This window comes from Zingiber officinale, chromosome 1B, assembly GCF_018446385.1.
Source record: "Zingiber officinale cultivar Zhangliang chromosome 1B, Zo_v1.1, whole genome shotgun sequence".
In the NCBI taxonomy this organism is placed as follows: Eukaryota; Viridiplantae; Streptophyta; class Magnoliopsida; order Zingiberales; family Zingiberaceae; genus Zingiber; species Zingiber officinale.
Window position 1 is genome coordinate 157,786,797 of NC_055986.1, and position 18,953 is coordinate 157,805,749.

At 33.3% G+C, this 18,953-nt stretch overlaps 1 protein-coding gene across 1 annotated transcript; it reads right to left on the reverse strand.

Moving 5' to 3' along the window:
- Window positions 1-1,093: 1,093 nt before the first annotated feature.
- On the reverse strand, window positions 1,094-17,902 carry LOC121986091 (60S ribosomal protein L7-2-like). Its single transcript, XM_042539898.1, has 6 exons — window positions 17,668-17,902; window positions 14,330-14,523; window positions 10,441-10,538; window positions 10,197-10,334; window positions 9,994-10,096; window positions 1,094-1,528 (listed from the first exon to the last, which is right to left on the reverse strand). The coding sequence occupies exons 2-6, from the start codon at window positions 14,510-14,512 to the stop codon at window positions 1,313-1,315; spliced, it is 738 nt and encodes a 245-aa protein (XP_042395832.1). The 5' UTR covers window positions 14,513-14,523; window positions 17,668-17,902; the 3' UTR covers window positions 1,094-1,312.
- Between the last annotated feature and the right edge of the window lie 1,051 nt (window positions 17,903-18,953).

Consider the following 18,953-nt stretch of genomic DNA (forward strand, 5'->3'; position numbering starts at 1 on the left):
CCCTGGGATATAGTGCAATGACAATACGCTCAAATGGTTTTGGGGCTTACTGGCTTACCTTAAACTCTAAACTCTAATAATAATAATAATAATAATACATCCTCAAATAATTTCATAAACACCCATGGTTCAAATCCGAATTAAAACATAATATAGGATATTTTTTCTGATGGGATGTTAATCGAGAAGGTCATTCGTGCTTCGAAATTTGCCTGATGGTCGGTTTTAGACCGAAAGTCCAAATACATGGATTATGAAAAATAATAATAATAAACAAAATACTGTCAAATGAAGTGGGGAGGATAACCCTTCCAAGTCTATGTTTCAAAATGTATAAGGAAAATTGGATGATCGAAATTCAACGCACCAGTGCCGGTGCGAAGAACAAAAATCTTTTATTCAAGTCAAGAATCGTCATAATTATATGGCGACTCTCATACATTATTCATGCAGCAATTTATAGGGGCAAATGGCGACTCTCATACATTATTCATGCAGCAATTTATAGGGGCAATCCAAACAAATGGTAGTCTCGCTCTTTGGCTTTCTATAAAATATGCTAGTCAACATTGCATTGGTTCGATAAAGTATCGCAAGGGCCCCCAGGGCGTAGCACAGACGATGGGCGCATGGTATCTCTGTCGTAATGATCAGGGGTCGATTTTCAGGAACTGACGACCTGGGATTTACCCCGCCATGCGCCTATGACCTGTGTACCTGTATGAACCTCCCTCCATATCCGTGGGACCAGCACTAGGGGGGCCGCTAAGGTAGCGGATCTACCTTTTTTTGATAAAGTATCGCAAGGGAATTACTTCTGCAATTGCTTTACAATTATATAAGATGGCTCTTGCAGTAGCTTTAAGATCCCAACAAAAGACAGCCATCATATAGGATTTAAAAAACCCAAAATACTTGCAATATCATACAATAAGAACATGATTATAATGCATGCAAATTCAATAAGATTCTATAAGGTTCATTGAAGTTATTGTTAGATTCTTGCAAGATGTTAAGATTACTAAACTTCTCTATCCTTGAATTTGGTACCCTCTCCTCACTTGATGACGCAGCTCTTAATCTCCCAATCTCATCGAGAGTAATAATTCTTTTGAACTATAGAATAGGGTTTAATTACTGCATCAATCAAGAAGCCAGCAATTAGCCAACGTAAAACTAGTTTCTAGCTTGACAGAAAGCTGTTTTAAGTAGGATACAGGAAATAAGAATGTAGCATGGAGCTGAATATTTTTAGCTATCGATATTGTAGGTTTGGTGCAATCAGTTTATCAACCACACCCTCCACTGATCCCTAGTTCAGTTTATCAATTAGCACATTGATTTGATCTTCGCGATTGCCTGTATCACCTCCTAGCTTGTATAGCTTTTTGTTGGTCCGAAGACCTCTCTCTGGGCACTTGAGCTTAAATGGCCACAAGAAGTGTGTAACCTCCCTGAAATGTGATCCAACTGTAGCTATCTCATGCACGATGTCTTCGATACAAAGAATGCCATACTGACCAAGAGCCTATTCCACAGAAAGGCAAGTTAAACGTCAATAATAAATGGAGATAAGGAAAGTGAAGCAATAAAAGTAAAATGAGCAAGTGAATCAAAAAGTACGAGTAGTATGCCATCTATGAAGAAGTAGCACAAAATGAACAGTTGAAACAAATTGTCTAGCTAATATAGCCCTTCGATTAGCACATCAGGTTGAGAAGCCTGGAAGGGTTTAGGTTGAGCACATGTAATGGTGAATCAAACCTTGCCATTTTCAAAAGGTGACAGTTGATTGTGCCATGTCATTTGAATCAATAAAAAACATATAAAAACACAAAAAATAATTTTATTTTTTAAACAATAACTCTATCAGGTGTAAAGTTAACTAACCCCTATATAGAATTAAGTTATGACATAAAGATTATTAAATTAAAAAAATTATCTTCATAAATGGATCAATCCGTGACTGTCAGGTTTTGTATTATTTGTCATGTTTTGGATCAGACTTGATAAACCATGTCTACCATCATGCCTTGATAAACCATGTCTACCATCATGCCGAATCAAACTTGAAGCAAGTGTTAGAGGCGCGAGGCACACCGAGGTGCAAAGGGCTCCTAGAGCCCGTGGCGCGAGGCGCGCGCCTCTTGAACATGAGGTTGCGCACTCACACTCATATAATATGACAAATATGATAATTATTAATATTCCACACACACAAATATCAAATATGACAAGCAAAACAGCACCATAATAAAATTAATAAAAGTTTCAAACTTTCAAGTTTCAACTTTCTAATCTAAACTAACGAAGTTCATCAAAACAAGTGTAATAAATCAAATTAATCATCAAGCTCAAGATCATCCTCATTGTATTCTTCTTCTTTATCTTCTTCTTCTTCTTCTTCTTCTTCATCTCTCATTCTTAGAGATGAGTGTCTCATAGAAGATGTATTTCCCTTCTCGACTTGTTTAGGCCTAGCATGTGAACTAGAGGCCATAGATGCAATGCTTTTCCTCTAGTACAATATTCAGGCTCTTCAGCTCCACTAGCCCAGCAACGACATCCCATGTCAAGTCATCACCTTTAAAAATCAACTTATCTTTTTCATTATCACTTTCTCCATCCATTCTACCCATCAACCATTCATTACTGTCATCAATATTTGTCAAAGAGATAGAGTCAATCTTATCACGGACATCATACCGAAGTTTTAAAGCACGATTATATTTCACAAATACCAAATCATTTAAGTGCTGCTGAGCTAGCTTATTCCTTTTTTTTGCTGTGAATCTACAAAATATCAAAAATCATAATAAGTATAATAAAATAGCAAAGAATATTTTCTATTTATAAAAGTAACATACTAATAGTATTATATATTTATATTTATTACATACCTGCTCAAATACACTCCAATTGCGCTCACAGCCGGAAGCACTACAAGTGAGGCTAAGCACTTTAATAACAAACTTTTGTAATTCTAGGGTATTTGCTCCGTAGCATTCCCACCATTTTGCTAGAGATAATGCTCTTCTATGTCTAATTGTCACATTCCTCCCAAATAGCCCTTCTGCCTTTCGATATATAGACTGGGTAGTGATTTTATCTAGCTCAGCAGCGCTTGAAACCAATCTCTCCATAATTTCAAACAACCCATTCACCACTTCTCCACAGATATTTGAATCTATTTATGAATAAAAATATTCTAGATTCAAATAATGTCCTGCAGCATGCAGAGGCTGATGAAGTTAACATTCCCATCTCTTATCAATGATCTTAAACACTTCCTTGTATTTCTCTTCTTTCTCTTTAAAGGTCTTCATAATTATTTCTTTTGCCCTATCCTAGCCTCATAAATATAGCTCATTGCAGGTTTTCTTTCGCCATCAACCAGTCTCAGAACATGGACTAAAGGGTCATATATCTTTAAAATATGCACAATACTACTCCAAAATCTACGTATCATGATGATTTTAGCTACTTTCTTCCCCGTCGCTTCTTTTGCCCATTTACTCTCTGTCCAATCCGTTGAAATGAACATTTTTCTTAAATTTTACTTCTATAGGTGCATCTTTTCAAGAGTGAGAAAAGCAGCAGCAAATCTGAAACACCTGCCCAACAAAGCTCTTTTTATCTTGTGAATTGTCTCAACATATTTACCATGCCGGGGTGAATATAAATGTAAGCATTCACGCTCATTGCCTTCTTCAATGTTGCTTTAAAATCAGGCAATTTCCCAATATCTTCTAAGATCAAGTTGACGCAGTGAGCGACACAAGGAACAAATACAAATGTGGCCTTTTTACTTCTAATAATTTTCCTAAAAAAAAGTTACAAAACTAGATAAGCTTAACATATATAAGAAAAAGCATAATGATAGGAAAGAATTAAATAGATTCTTACAAGCAAGCATATTGTTACTTGCACTATCCGTAACAACTTGAACAACATTTGTTTCTCCTACATGCTCCACAAATCGATCAAGCAACTCTCTCCAGTCTTTGCATAATCAAAAGCATCAGCCAATTCGATGAAAACTAAACCTTTAGGAAAATTCACTAAAAATTAATCAATGTCCTCTATCTTTTGTCTATCCACTTATCTGCCATCAAACTACAACCATACTTGGCCCATTCTATTTCACACGACTTAATGTAAACATTTGTCACACTATCAACAACCTTTTTTAGAAAAGGAACCCGCACCTCATGATAACTAGATCTCATGATAACTAGATCCTTTTAGACCTACATCATATTGGCCAACCAAGTCCAACATCTTTTTGAAGCTTGAATAGTCAACGACATTAAAAGGAATTGCCGCATCATACATCCATTCAGTTATGGTCATACAAGCTTTTTCCCTCAATTCTTTCTTGTATGCCTCATTTATCGTAGTTTGCCTCTCTTTACCCTTTCTATTTTCAATATTTTTTTTGCACATTAGAAGCAAAATACGTATCCATTAGACCCATTTGTGTTGGCCTTTTTTTTTTGCATATTCACTGATCTAGAACTTGTACTTGTACTTATAGACGGCACAACTTTAGCTCCAATATCATCCGTATCAATATCATCACCAAGAGGGTCTACATCCTCAAAGTCCAATGTTGCAAGTTTAGAAAGATTACTTTTCTTCATCTTTTTCTCCATGAAATTTTTAATTTCTCCATGTACATGAGGCAGACATCTTTTGCAAGTCGTAGTATTTCAAATCCCCCCCCCCAACAAAATATTTTGCACGATAGATACCCACTTTTGTAACTTTTTGATAAAAGTTACAAATCAAATCATTTTTGTTATCCGGATTAACTCTTTGAAAATAATTCTATCCCGGATCTTTTGATATATATATTGGAATATCACTTCAACCTTTCATGATAATTGAACAAGAAAATAGTCTGAAAAATCAAAAAGAAAATAAAAAAGTACTTTAATGGAAAAGTGCTGTACCAGCAATAGAAAAGTACTGTACCAGGCTACCAGCGATAGAAAAACAGGAAAAAACAAAATGCAAAACAGGACAAAAAATAAAAAAACAGGACAAAAAAATGAAAAACCGGACAGCAGCAAAACCGGACAGCAGTCGGCAGCAAGAACACAACCTGCAAAAATGAAAAAAAAGGGAAAAAAAAAACAAAACAGGACAGCAGCAAGGACACGAACCAACAACTCAACAAGAAGAAAAAAAAGAAAAAGAGGAAGAAAAGAAATACCAGAACAAAGAGAAGAAAAGAAGAAGGTGAAGAAACAAAGAAAATTTGTTCAGTGAAAACAAAGAAGAGAAAAAGAAGAAAAGAAATAAGAGAAGAAGAAGATTACAAAAGAAAAAGAAGAAGAGAACAGAAAAACAAAAAAAAATAAAGGAAAAAACACAAACATGTGCGACAGTGCGACTTAGCAACTTGAGCGACAGCGTGACTCGGCAACTTGGGCGACGGCGCGACAGCAACGACGACGACAAAGGAAATACCTGGGTGACTGTTAGAGTGTATACTAAAAGTCTAGCTTTTGTATAAACATTTATAAGAATCACATTGGTCAAGTGTCTACATTTGTATATACCAAATGTAGATGTTCAATTAATTTATATTGTAGATAACATAGTGTGTAGTGTCACACACAGAAGATCGTGTTATCGGTTCTTTATAAATTATAAACAGTAGCTCACGACCAAGATGGAAAAGAACAAACCATTGGAAGGTCGTAGTGTAATTAGGTATTAGTTTATCTTAACTATATAATTACACTAGTACACTTAGAGTGTATTGAGTAGGACCATTAGAGGTCGTTTCTTTTTATACTGACTTTATAAAGGAACAAAGATCTCAGTTATTATGGAAGTGTGTGCTCTTAATCCTAATATAATAATAAGCACATATATTTAATATTTATTTCTTTGACTTATCAAAGGGTGAGATTTAGCTCGATAAATCAAAATGCTCGATAAGTTGGGAAATAATGTTACTTATAGTGTGACTTATTGATTATAGAAGGAAACTGTGTCTTAGTAATCTAGGTTGATGATGTCCCCAAGAGGAGCTCATAAAGATTGTCATGTTAAACCCTGCAGGTGGATTTAGTCCGACATGACGATAAGGTTGATTGGTACTACTCTTGAACTAAGATATTAATTAAATGAGTTGTCAGTAACTCACTTAATTAGTGGACATTCGACATCTTAAACACAGGGAGACTAACACACTCATAATAAGGAGCCCAAAATGTAATTTGGGATTGGTGCGGTAGTTCAATAATAATTCTTTAGTGGAATGAATTATTATTGATGAAATTAAGTTGTGTGTTCAGGGCGAACACGGGAAGCTTAATTTCATCGGGAGACCAAAATCAATTCCTCCTCTCGGTCCCTATCGTAGCCTCTTGTATATAGAGATTTATACCCACTACATACCCACCTTCTTACCCATCCTAATGGAGCCGGCCAAGCTAGCTTGGAACCCAAGCTAGGGCCGGCCAAGACCAAGTGGATGGGTCGGCCAAAGCTTGGGTCCCAAGCTTAGGTGGCCGGCCACTAGAATATTAAAAAGGTTTTTTATTAAAATTATTTCTTATGTGGATATCATGGTTTTAAAAGAGAGTTTAAAATTTAAATTTTTCCTTTTATAGCTTTCTACAAAAGATTAAGAAAAGATTTGAAATCTTTCCTTATTTATAGATTGAAAGGAGATTTTAATTTTGAGAAAACTTTCCTTTTTAACCATGATCATTTAAAAGAGAGTTTTAAAAATTAAATATTCTCTTTTATTAGTTTCTAGAAAAGATTAAGAAAAGATTTGATATCTTTCCTTATTTGTAGATTGAAAAGAGATTTTAATTTTTAGAGATAACTTTCCTTTTTGGAAATTATCCACATGTTTAAAAGAAAGATTTTAATTTATAAAATTTCCTTTTTATAACCCACCATGAAGGGAAAAATTATTGGAGAATTTTTTTATAAATTTCCGAAAACAAATTAAGAAGTTTTAATTTTTGTTTTAATTAAAACTCTCCTTATTTTGGGGAAATAAGTGGTCGGCCATTGATATTAAGAAAATAAAATTATTTTTAATTAAATAATTTTTTCTTTTTCATGGCAAAGGAATTAAGGAAGTTTTTATTAAAATTTCCTTATTTGCCAAGACCAAGGAATATAAAAGAAGGGGTAAAGGTGCCTTCATGGTGAAGAACTCTATTCTTTTCTTCCTCTCTTTTTCTCCTTGGTGTGGCCGACCCTTAGAGGTTCTCCCTCTCCTCTTCTCTTCTTCTCTAGTGGCCGGTTTTATCCCCTCTTGGAGCTCTTGATGGTGGCCGGTTCAAGCTAGGAGAAGAAGAAGAGAAAGGAGGTTTTGTTTCTTGCATCCCTTGGAGCTTGGTGGTGGTGGCCGGACCTCTACTTCTCATGGAGAATTCTTGGTGGCCGAATCTAGCTTGGAGAAGAAGGAGCTTGGTGGTTCTCGTCTCGGAAGATCGTTGCCCACACAACGTCCGAGATAAGAAGAGGAATACGGTAGAAGATCAAGAGGTTATTTTGCTTACAAAGAAAGGTATAACTAGTAATTGTTTTCCGCATCATACTAGTTTTCTTTGTATAGTTATTTATGGAAATACCAAACACAAGAGGCATATGATTCTAGAGTTTTCGAAATAGTTTTTTCGAGTTTATGTTTTTTTTTTTTCGAATTTGTGATTCGATTGTTTTTTTTTTTTTGTTAACCTAGAGTTATTTAAGGAAATAAATATTAGCTTTCCTTAAAAGGCTTTGCCTAGGCGGTGGTGGTTGTTCCCATATCCAAGAAGATCATGTGCCTCGTCATGCAGTCCTGAAAGCCAATTTTGGAAATTAATATTTATAGAATTAATAACTTAGATAGATTTGAATCAATAGTGTTAAGTTCCGCTTGTGATTCAAATCTAAACCATTAAGAACAGATAAGTTAAATTTGGAATCAATGATGTTAAGTTCCTTCTGCGATTCCTAATTTAACTTCTAAAGAATACAATAGGTTATTTAAGGAAACGTTCGACACTTGTACAAAAATTTTTGTAAAGTGGAACCGGTACGATTTTCTTAGGACTAACCAACAGTGACGGCGCGACTCTTCTTCAAATTCAGGTTTCTTCTTCTTGCATTCTTTTCTCCTTCCCTTCTATCCTTTTCTTTTCCGTGCCCTAATTCCAAACCAAATTGGTTTGAAATCTTTTTTTGGGTTAAAAATCCAGAAATGGTTCACGTTCACGATCACACCTCAATCGCGCCTCAGTTGAGGTGTGAAGGCGCGCCCACTCGCGTACCTGATGAACAACACCTGCCTCGCGTGGGAAAAGGCATTTTTCCCAGTGCCCTGCCGCCTTAGGCGCGCCTTTAACAACACAGCTTGAAGCACAACTTACCATCAAGACAGCATGAAAACCACCTTTCATCCATGACCATATAAAAGATCTCTTTGTTTACAAACAAATTCTAAAATAAAGTCTTACACAAATCATAAAGTACTATTTTTTAATTATAATTTGATAGCTTCTAAGCGAAAATTTGGTAGCGCCTAAACACATTTTAATAACACCCACAATATAATTTAGTAGCATTTACAATAAAATTTTCTAGCATCTGCAGTACACTTTAGTACAACCAAAAAGATAATTCAACAGCACCTACAATATAACTTACTACTTAAGGTACAATTTGGTAACACCTAAAATACAATTTAACTAACCTATAATATAATTTTTATCACATATAATATATTCTGATAGCAGCTAAAATATAGTTTGGTAGCACCTGAAATACAATTTAATATCACCTAAACACAGTTTCATAGCACCTTGAGGTTGCAAACACAAAATAGTGCTTTATGACTCAATCACGAATCTGCTTCAGGAATATGCAGATAAAAAAAAAGCACTCTGTTTCACACGTCAAACCTTGTATGACATCAAGGCATTCTATCAAAAACAACACCAATAAGTCACTAGCTAATCAACCTCTCGTAGGACACCCCAACAAATTTGACTGTATAAATGACAAACAATCAAGAGCTAAACTTCCACTATCATTGAAATTAGAGACCAAGAGAATTAAAATGAGTATGGTCATGGTGGCAATCACTCAGCCTTATCATCTCTCTCTCAAGAGCAACCACATCAAGGGCAAAAGAAGGTGTCGTGTATTGTAGCTGATACAAGAGTCCCAAGGATGTTCACAGGTAAGTGTGGAAATGACAAGAAAAAATGCAAAGCATTAAATGCATAAGTTTATTAAATAAATGGACGAAAGTTGTTCATAAGGTGATACAGGAACTTTATTATTTATCAAATAAAAATAACCAGATTTAGTTATTAAATGTATTAATTTGCCACATGGCTAAATCTTAAACTACATAGCTTATAGGAGCAAAAAATATAGATGACCTGAGTTGATTTGACTTGCCTTTTTGGCTAAATGTCTAAAAACAAAGCAAATCAGATGGAGATTGTAAAAACATACAGACAAGAATTATGCATGTAAACAAAGCGACTGCTATACTTGGCTGATTGTCAACATAAGACTTTTTTTGGGGGGATAAACAGCAGTAGACTATTTAATCGTACAAAATAACTCAAAACCGTCTTCACTTATGATAGAGATTTTTGCAGTTTCAAATACATTTTCCGAGGAGATTCTTTTTAGATCCTCAAGAGTTAGAACAGTCCCTATAAGACCTACTTACTGAGTGTTTCTTTGAAAAGCTTCATTTATTACCACCATTTATTGCATAATTTTCCTTGTTGAGATATCAGCAAAAGAAACATTGAAGATTCACAAGCATAAATGTCAATTGCACTAATCAGGTTGAAAAGTGAACCGAACTGCCACATTCTGAACTATCATAAAATTCCATTTCTGAAAATATCAGTATGCTTGCAACTTTATGCAGTAATATGTCCATGGTGGGAACATGAACAAGATCAGAGTTTATTGCTGTAGTATCAAAAATTTTAGAACACGTCTTACCTGCTCAATGACATTGTTGTCTGTTAGAGGAGCCCTTTCCTTGTCTACTTTTCCATGGCCTTTTTTGTAGATAAGATCCTTAATACTTTTCAGGTTGGGATAACTACAAAGTTGAAATAAACATCTTAGAAGAAAGAAAATATAATAAGTAAAATTTTGCTTTTCTATGGGATTAAGTGAGAATAAAGGAGCACCATTCTTACCCATAAGTAATGAATGGTTCTACCCTCAATAACATTCTCAAATTTGCTTCATTGGCTTTGAGAAAAACACCATTCAATATCTGTACAAGTCGTAACTTGTTCAGGATTTTCCTTGTTTGTGGATGCATATCCTTTGATCTGAATGCAAGATTGAGTTAGAGCAAAAAAAAAGGCATGTTTGTGACCATCCACATTGAACAAGATTAAATAAAGAAGATAAAGTAAAATTAGTCATATAACTAACCCATGGATCCGGATAACAAAAAGCAGCTTAGATTTCATGTCTACATTAGGCAACTTCCGAACTTTTAACCTTTGCTTCATCCGAACAAAGTCCAACTCCTGAAATGAAATTATATTAGATAATAAAAAAGAAAAAAGCATTTTCTATGCAGTATGATTAGATTAACTAACTACAAACTAACTTATAAAAAACAGTGTGAAACTATCACATGCATATGAAATTAACAAGAGCACTCAGAGTGGCAGGTCGAAAAAGGGTATTCAATGCATGCCCTCTCATTAATTCCATGAGTGCTTTATAACAATGTGTAATACCACATGTCTAAACTCCATTGTCCAGAGATGCAATAGTTATTAGAGGCAGAATACCATGGTAAATGGTAGAGAGGATACCAACCAACAAACCAAAATTAAGACGGTAATGACTTGAACAAAACAAATAATCATAAATAGAAATCACCCTCATAGAACATCATGACTACCATTTATAGACATTTCCCTTGATTGATGCCTTCTCTTAAGATTAAATTATTGTTTCTAGAAATTTCCCTCATTGATGTCTTCTTATATAAATTATAACTCAAATCATTTCTTCTCATTCACGTATATTTATTCCTAAACAAATCTTTCTATTTGGCTTATGAACCATTAAAAGGCTTCTAAACAAGCTTTTGTTGTAAAATTATAGATGTTGATTTTGCCAACACATTTAAACGAAAAGGAAAAGATTATACTCACAAGTCACAGGAGTATCAAAGATGGAATGATTAGGTGTGACCAAAATGGAAACAACCACTTAAGACTGGTCTTGTTTAACCAATGCCATTGGGATCATACTACAACCAACAAAGTGGACGATCAAGGATGTTTATTGTTTCAAAAAACAATCAAAATGGCATCCTTTAAGACTACTCTTGTTTAAGCAATGGCATAGGTATCATATCTTCAACCAACAATGCCAACGCATCATTGTGTTTTCAAGAATGATTATTGTTTTAAAAAGCATTTCATGTGCTCACATATGCATTTAATTATACATATGCAGTGAGTAATATTTCACTCGCATAATCATTTGTACCTGAATCTAAAAGTGGCAGCACTTCTGCATATGCAGCTAGGTGCATTTAGAAGGGGGAAGAACATTGACTGTATATATCCTATGTAACCCATATATGCAATTGAAGAAGAAATCTTTCTATTCATTAAAACCAATTTAAACAAAGCCAATTAACTTAAAACCTTAAGGTACCCTATATTCTAGCTTGTAGCATAAACACTTGTTTTGCAAGTGATGAATACAAGTAAATGATTGACTATTTACAAGAAAAAGTAGTTCTTGGCATAATGCAAGAAGCTTAAATACAATTTATTTTCTCAATCATCATGTCATTGTAGTAATCAAGTGTGTTTGTCACAACTATTTGAGAACCTCTATTGGGCACTAAGCAAGGCTATATCATTATTAATAATCAAACTCAAATTAATCTAATATCACTTTCATTAAATTTTTTCTTTAGTCACCCTCTACCATACACCTTCCACTTTAATTGACTCAACTCTTATAACTAAAAATTTATTGGATGCTTTAAGCTATCCATACCATCTCAACTTATTTAATGTTATTGTTTTATTTAGTGGTGTTGTACATATTCCTACTGGACAATTTTTTTTTTATTCTTTCTAGTAACTATACATATCAAACTTAGCATCTTCATCTTTACTTCATTGAACTGCTTTGATAAAATAACAACCCCGCATCCAAATTAATGGATCATATCAAACTATATAAAATTTTTGTTAATCATGTTGTTAAGTAAACATTATTTTCAAGATTTAAAATCTTGACCTATGCCGAGGTTTTGATCCCAGACCGGAACAATACGGTTTCGGTATCGTATTGTGTTGTGCCAATACGATTTCGATATTTCTTTATTTATATATAGTAATTATTAAATAGATATATTATTGTGTATAATTTAAAAATAAGTTATATATTGATTTTATATAAGTTCTCCATTATTAAACAACTTAATATTGTTAGAAAAAATAATTAAATATAGTTTTCTTTAAAGAAAATTGATCTATCAATAACTCAAATTAAAATTGATATATCATAATATGTTACCTTACTAATACTAAAAGGCGTGGCATATAGAAGCATTGGTTCTTGTAATATTTTGCTTAGGTAACCTTTATAGTTCTCCAATGTCCAGATTAAATAATCATAATTATATAAATTAATATAAAATACTATTTTATAAATAATAATTATATAAATTAACTATTTATTTAATTAATTAATCATTTAAATAATATATATTAAAAATAATAAAAAAATTAGAATATCAATTAACATTAAAATAGTAAAAAATACAAAATAATTTAAAAAATATCAGAATATAAATTTGATTTATTAGAATTTTTATAAAAAAAATTAAATTTTTTTAGAATTTCTTTAAAAAAATTTAGAATTTTTAAATAAAATTTAAAACATTAAAAACCATTTCAGAATATTATAATTTTTTATTTTAAATATTTTTTTATATTTTATTGGCATGATTTAATTAGGATTTATGAAAGCCTCTTTCAAATATCACTAAATGGGAATTGTTTGATTTATTTAAATTGTAATATTAATTTTGCACAATAATACCCCCGACACACGCCCACCCGCGAAGCCCGCGACGCCCCATGGCCACCTGTGATGGCGCCGAAGGGCGCCACCAGAAGTGTCCTGCGACGCTTTCGGCTCCGCTAGAAGCGACGCGAGCGCGCCTCCGACAACCTGCAGATTCCCTCGACGGCGCCGAAGGCGTCCAGTGACGCATCCCTGCTACTCGAGACGCGTGCACGTGACATGCGGGTTTCGCTTCTCCGACAGAACGGTAAAAATCGTCCGTGTCGAGTGGCACAGAACGACATTTCAATCACTGATTATTTTTATCGCTTATTTGATTGCATGCTCATTCAAGAATAGAATATAGAAGGAATAGTTAGTCTTTGATTAGAGTAAGAAATATCTAAGAAGGATGATTAGGGAATCACAATCCATGGGAATTGGTATCACGTGTTCATTTTTGCGACTATATAGGAATATTTATTCCATGGAAATTCTTATAGAATAGTTGACCCTATGAACCAAATGCACCATTAGTGATCACGTAAACATTTATATCTTTTAAGGTCTTGTAGAATTAAGTGTTGTGAACAAAGAAAATCTTAGCAGTTTAGATAGCCAAACACTTTCATTATCATTCTTCATTTCCTCTTATGACAAGTGTTATAACCGAATGGAATTTATATTCATTTGCAGTGCATACAAGTTTCCTTCCCAACCCTAACTTAACTGCTTTCTTAATTGCTGAACACAAAACATAAAAGCCGCTAGGGCTGTCGTCACTTTTTAGCTGCTTTTCAGAGGCCAACTGAAAGTAAATTGATGAAAAACTCGATAGTCCATAACTAGGTTTTTTCCTTCAACTACCATAATTTTCTTAGGTTCTCTCTGTCATATTTTCGAGAAGATAAATTTAGAAAGTTCACATCTGTTTTAAAATTGTCAACACTAGACTGAATAAAATTGCATTGACCATCCAAAATGTGAAACTGAAATGTAAATAAGGTAAGATATTGGAACGAACAACTTCACATGCAAATATAACATCATATGTAAAAGGTTAAACAGTTGACCAAGTAGAAATCCATGGAAGACAGAATTTCAGCAGAGTTTTCTAAATGCTTACAATGAACAAGTAATATGCAGACAAACGTCTCCCTTGATAAAGATGTTTTCAAGTAGATGACAAATTGACCAAAGTCAAAGAGATGAGACAAAGGTACAACATCTTAACATACACTATGCCAGTAAATGATATGGATAACTTACTAACCTTGTCTCGGTATTCTTTGACAAATTCCTCAGGCCTCTTAATTGGACCTTTTGATCTCTCTTTCTTACTTCTCTTTTTCTCTGCTAGGAGCTCCCTTCTCTTGATGGCCCAATCCTCACTGGTTTTTCTTTTCTTCAGCACAGTTTCATGAACATAGTTAAGAGGCTGTGGTTCCTCTTCCATGATAGGTTATTCTGCAAGCAATTTCCTCAATGAATTTATTGGAACAAAAATGTTCAATGTATCACAGGAAAACAAGTTGCAAGGAAAAATAAAAAAAGTGAATACGTCAAGCACGTCAAAGTTGACAACGTCCTTAGCAGACAAAAAAAAACATTTGAAAGAGAGAAACAAAACTAAAACTTAATAAAAAAAGAGGAGGCTCAATATAGTTATGTTACAAGCACAAAACAGAAGAATTTTGAAAGAAAAAAAGAAGATATTCTTTTTCCATATGAAAATTCAATTTGACAACAAAACTGAAAAATAAACTAATCAAAGCTTAGGAATTAAACTAAGTCCCAAAAGGGGAACAAAACTTGTGATTCTTTGAAATAATTTTGGCAAGAATAAGGGATTTGAATGCATTTAAGCAGAGCGACAGAGAAAAATCACATAGTATATAATCTTTACATTTTCATTGACAGTCTTCTATTTCTTATCTATTAATGAGAAATATGGAAAGGACATAGGCATAGGATAGACAAATTTTCTTGTAAAGGAGAAACAATATTGGAATACAATACTTGGTTAAAAAAATTTTGAGCTTGTTTCGATTATATAGAATAGAATAAATTTATTTCCAGATGAACCCTTCTGCTTCATCTTGGGATGAGTGTGGGGCACGAACTCAAATAGGTGTTGATTGTTTCCTCAAGATGAATTTGAGAAGCCTAAATAGAGGAATTTCGTTAATTAGGTTCAATTTGTTCAGCTTCAGACTCAAGATAGAGTCTATAAGAAATAAAAATCAATAATTTTTTTATGAAATAGAACTATATTTTGCTCAAAATATGATTATGTATGTATGTATGTATGTATTCAATATTGTAATTTTATCTACATCAGTTATTTTCTCTCGTATTATGTTTTGCAAAATATCTTTTAGAATTTGATAAGAAATCTCTCTTGATCCTCTTCAATCATTATCAGAAGACAACTTGACTTTTCCTGATTATTATCAACCTAGAATTGTGCCCCTATTTAATGTCTCTCTTTCTTCTTATGACAACCTCTGTAAATGTTTACTTTTGTTTTATGCTTTGAAAGGTCTCTACTCATGTTTTCTAGAGGTCAGCTCAACTTCCTATTGCTAGTGTTATTTTTGCCACCTTGGTAAGCATTTACTCTTCTTCTTACTTTTCTCCACCTTTGCTTAACTAATTGATTAGTCAGAATTTTAATCTCATATTCACCGCAACACATTGACAATTTTTTTCTGGTGTTAATTTTGCCACCTTGGTAAGTAAACATTTACTTTCTTACTTTTCTCCACATTTGACTTTCTCATTGATTCCATACATCGTGTGTGGTCTATATAACAGAAACTCAAATGCCCTTTGAGAAACAACAGAGTATCAAGTTCAATCAGAAACGAAAAAGTACAAGTAGTTTGAACAAATGAAAAAGTACTATCTTAGGACAACACAACATAGTTAGATCGAAAGTTCAATCAGAAACATTGCAGCAAGCAAAAAAAACAAAATAAAAAAAAGAACATTTCAGTAATCAAACAGATTTGAAACAAAGGATGAAAAAAAACTCTCAAGCTTAGAACACAGCAAGGCCACCAAAGAGCTGATAACGCAGAGATTCAACCTGATTCAATCCTCGTATATAAGAAGGTAAAATCCGAAGGGTTACTTAGATAGAGTAAAGAAAATGAGTTAGGTACACGATATACCTTGTGGAATGACTGGGAAACAGAAGAGTCGGCAGAAGATGTCAGGTTTTTAGGTTTTAGGGTTTGAAGAGCAAGGGAGTCAGCGTTAAAGAAGAGAAGATATTGAAGTAATGTCGGATCCATTTGACGTAAAATTATAAAAATATTTTAAATTTTATTTTTCTTGAACTTTACATCTCACTCTAATTACAAGTAAATAAAGAACTAAATTAAACTAAACAAGACAGTTTATTTACTTTTTTGAAACAAAATATAATACATTTAATACTCAAAATTTTATCAAATTTTTCATAAATACGGATACGGTTGCATAGACATGTAAAAGGCATATATTTTAATTTAAACAAAATTACATTTTTAATAATAAGAGTTTGTCAAGTATTACAAAATTTAAAAATAGAGTATGCTTTCAATTCACAGAGCACTAAAAGAGTATTATTTTCTTATTACTCATTTTGAATTTTATATATGAGCAAGTTCAAAGTACCAATCATTATAAAATACAAATATTAATTATAGGGCACTAAAACTAAATATTTTTTACTATAACAACTCTAAAGATGACTGGATGTTTAAATTAATAAAAATATAAATAAAATAATAACTATGAATTATGTATCAATTAAATGTGAATACTCATTACATATAATTAATTATGATAACATTGTCCTATGAACTAAACTACAGCTATAACTTACAACTAGAGCTGTCAAACTGTTTGACAATCCATGGTGGGGTGGGCTAACCCGCCATCCCAGCAAACTAAGAAATCCTCAACCCAACTCAACCCAAGGTGGGTTGCGAGTTAGGCATCACAAAAAAAATATAAAAATACAAAAAATCCCTACAATTCATTAATTGAATTTAACCATAATTCATAATCCACGCCAAATAATAGTTAGCAGAACACAAAAAAATCAATCAAACACAAAAAAAAAAAATGACGGCAGCAGAACAACATAAACTTATTTTTGTGTTTGCACTGGATCTCAATCAAAAAATAAGAACTTGGCCCTTCTAATTTCTAAAGTAATGTTTTTTCAAAGAATACATTGAGCACCAAAAGGGAGAACTGGATGATGAATATTATCACAGAATTAATGCTAAAATATTCTATATTCGTGAGATTATCCGATTGAGGGCTTAGTATATCTTAAGTGACATTTGAAAACATACAATCTAGTTTACATGCTTTATATGAATACAAAATCCTGCATAAAAAAAAAAGACTGCACAGTTCACACTTAAAATACCAACGGTTTTAATTTCAGAATCAAATACAAAAAAATACAACAACAGAACTCTAGATCTCAACCAAAAACGTCAATTGGTCAAACTCTGCAAGCAAACGAGGCAAAAAGCCGTGCAACAGTGCAAACCACAAAAATAGAAAAAGGATGGAAAATAAAAAGAAAGGAAGCAAAAAAAATCTCAACTCAAATAGGAGCTTGGAGAATGGAAATCGAAACTGCCGATGCGGGACTGGTGGGATTCGAGCTTGGAGATCGGGGATTTCCGGACTGTCGCCTGCCGGACTGTCGGTCTCTCGGTAGAGTTTCTCAGCAGGCAATTCGGAGGCGGCGACGGCGAGGCGGCCGATGGGGTAGGGGTAGGGGTAGGGATAGGGTTTTACACTTTTACGAGAGAGAGAGAACCGAGAAGGACTGGGCTTTTGTTTCACTTTCATGATCGGTTTGGATTTAGGAGCCATCTCAATCGTTGGATAGGGGACGAAGAGTCTTGAGATCTATCCCTTTAGACAGTTAACTTGGTGTTTGATTCTTTGCTAGTAATAGAAATCGAAATAAAAGTTACTGACTCATTCTATTATAGAATAGGAATGAAGATAAATATATATATCATTTTTAAAAGTAATATTTAATTAATTATATATTTTTTATAAGAATAAATTTTAAAAAAAATTATTCTTAAAGGAAAATAAGAAAAAAAATTAGATGTGAGAGAAAGATGAATATGAGAAAAAAAATATGATGAAAGAGAATGATGAGAGAGAAAGTAGGATGAAAGAGAAAGTGTGATGAAAAAGAATGAAGAGAAAAAAAATGTGATGAGAACAAATGAGAAAAAAGAGTGTGATAGGAGAGAGCATGATGAGATAAGATGAGAGAAAAAATATAATATGAGAGAAAGTAGGATGGGAGAGGATGAAGAGAGAAAAAATATAATGAAAAAAAAATGAGGAGAGAGAGTATGATGAAAGAGATTGAAAAGAGAAAAAGTATAGTAAGAGAGAAAGTACGATGAGAGAGAAAATGTGATGAGAAAAAAGATAGCAGTGAGTGTGATGAGAAAAAAAAGAGCAGTGAGTGTGATGAGAGAGAAAGTATGATGAGAGAGAAAGTGTGTTGAGGAAAAAAACGGAAGGAGTGTGACAAGAGAGATTGAGGAGAGAGAAAGTGTGATGAGAGCGAAAGTGTGATGAGAAAAAAAAAAGAGAAAAGAGAGTATGATGAGAGAGATTGAGGAGAGAAAAAGTATAATGAGAAAAAAAGAATGAAGAGAGTGCGAAAGAAATTGAGAAAAGAGAAAGTATAATGAGAGAAAAAGTGTAATGAGAAAAAAAAAAGAGGAAAGAGAATGTAATAGAATGATAAGAGAGAAAATATGATGAGAGAGAACAATGAGAGAGGAGTGATACAAAGAAAAAATAAATAAATATATTTTAATATTTAATATTAAGGGAGAAAATTTTAGTTTTAG

Coding starts and splice junctions, on each gene's coding strand:
- LOC121986091 (XM_042539898.1), bottom strand. CDS start 14,512: ATGGAAGAGGAACCACAGCCTCTTAACTATGTTCATGAAACTGTGCTG. Junction 10,539..14,329: donor TCAAAGAATACCGAGACAAG/GTTAGTAAGTTA, acceptor ATTTCATTTCAG/GAGTTGGACTTTGTTCGGAT. Junction 10,335..10,440: donor TTTGTTATCCGGATCCATGG/GTTAGTTATATG, acceptor TCTTGCATTCAG/ATCAAAGGATATGCATCCAC.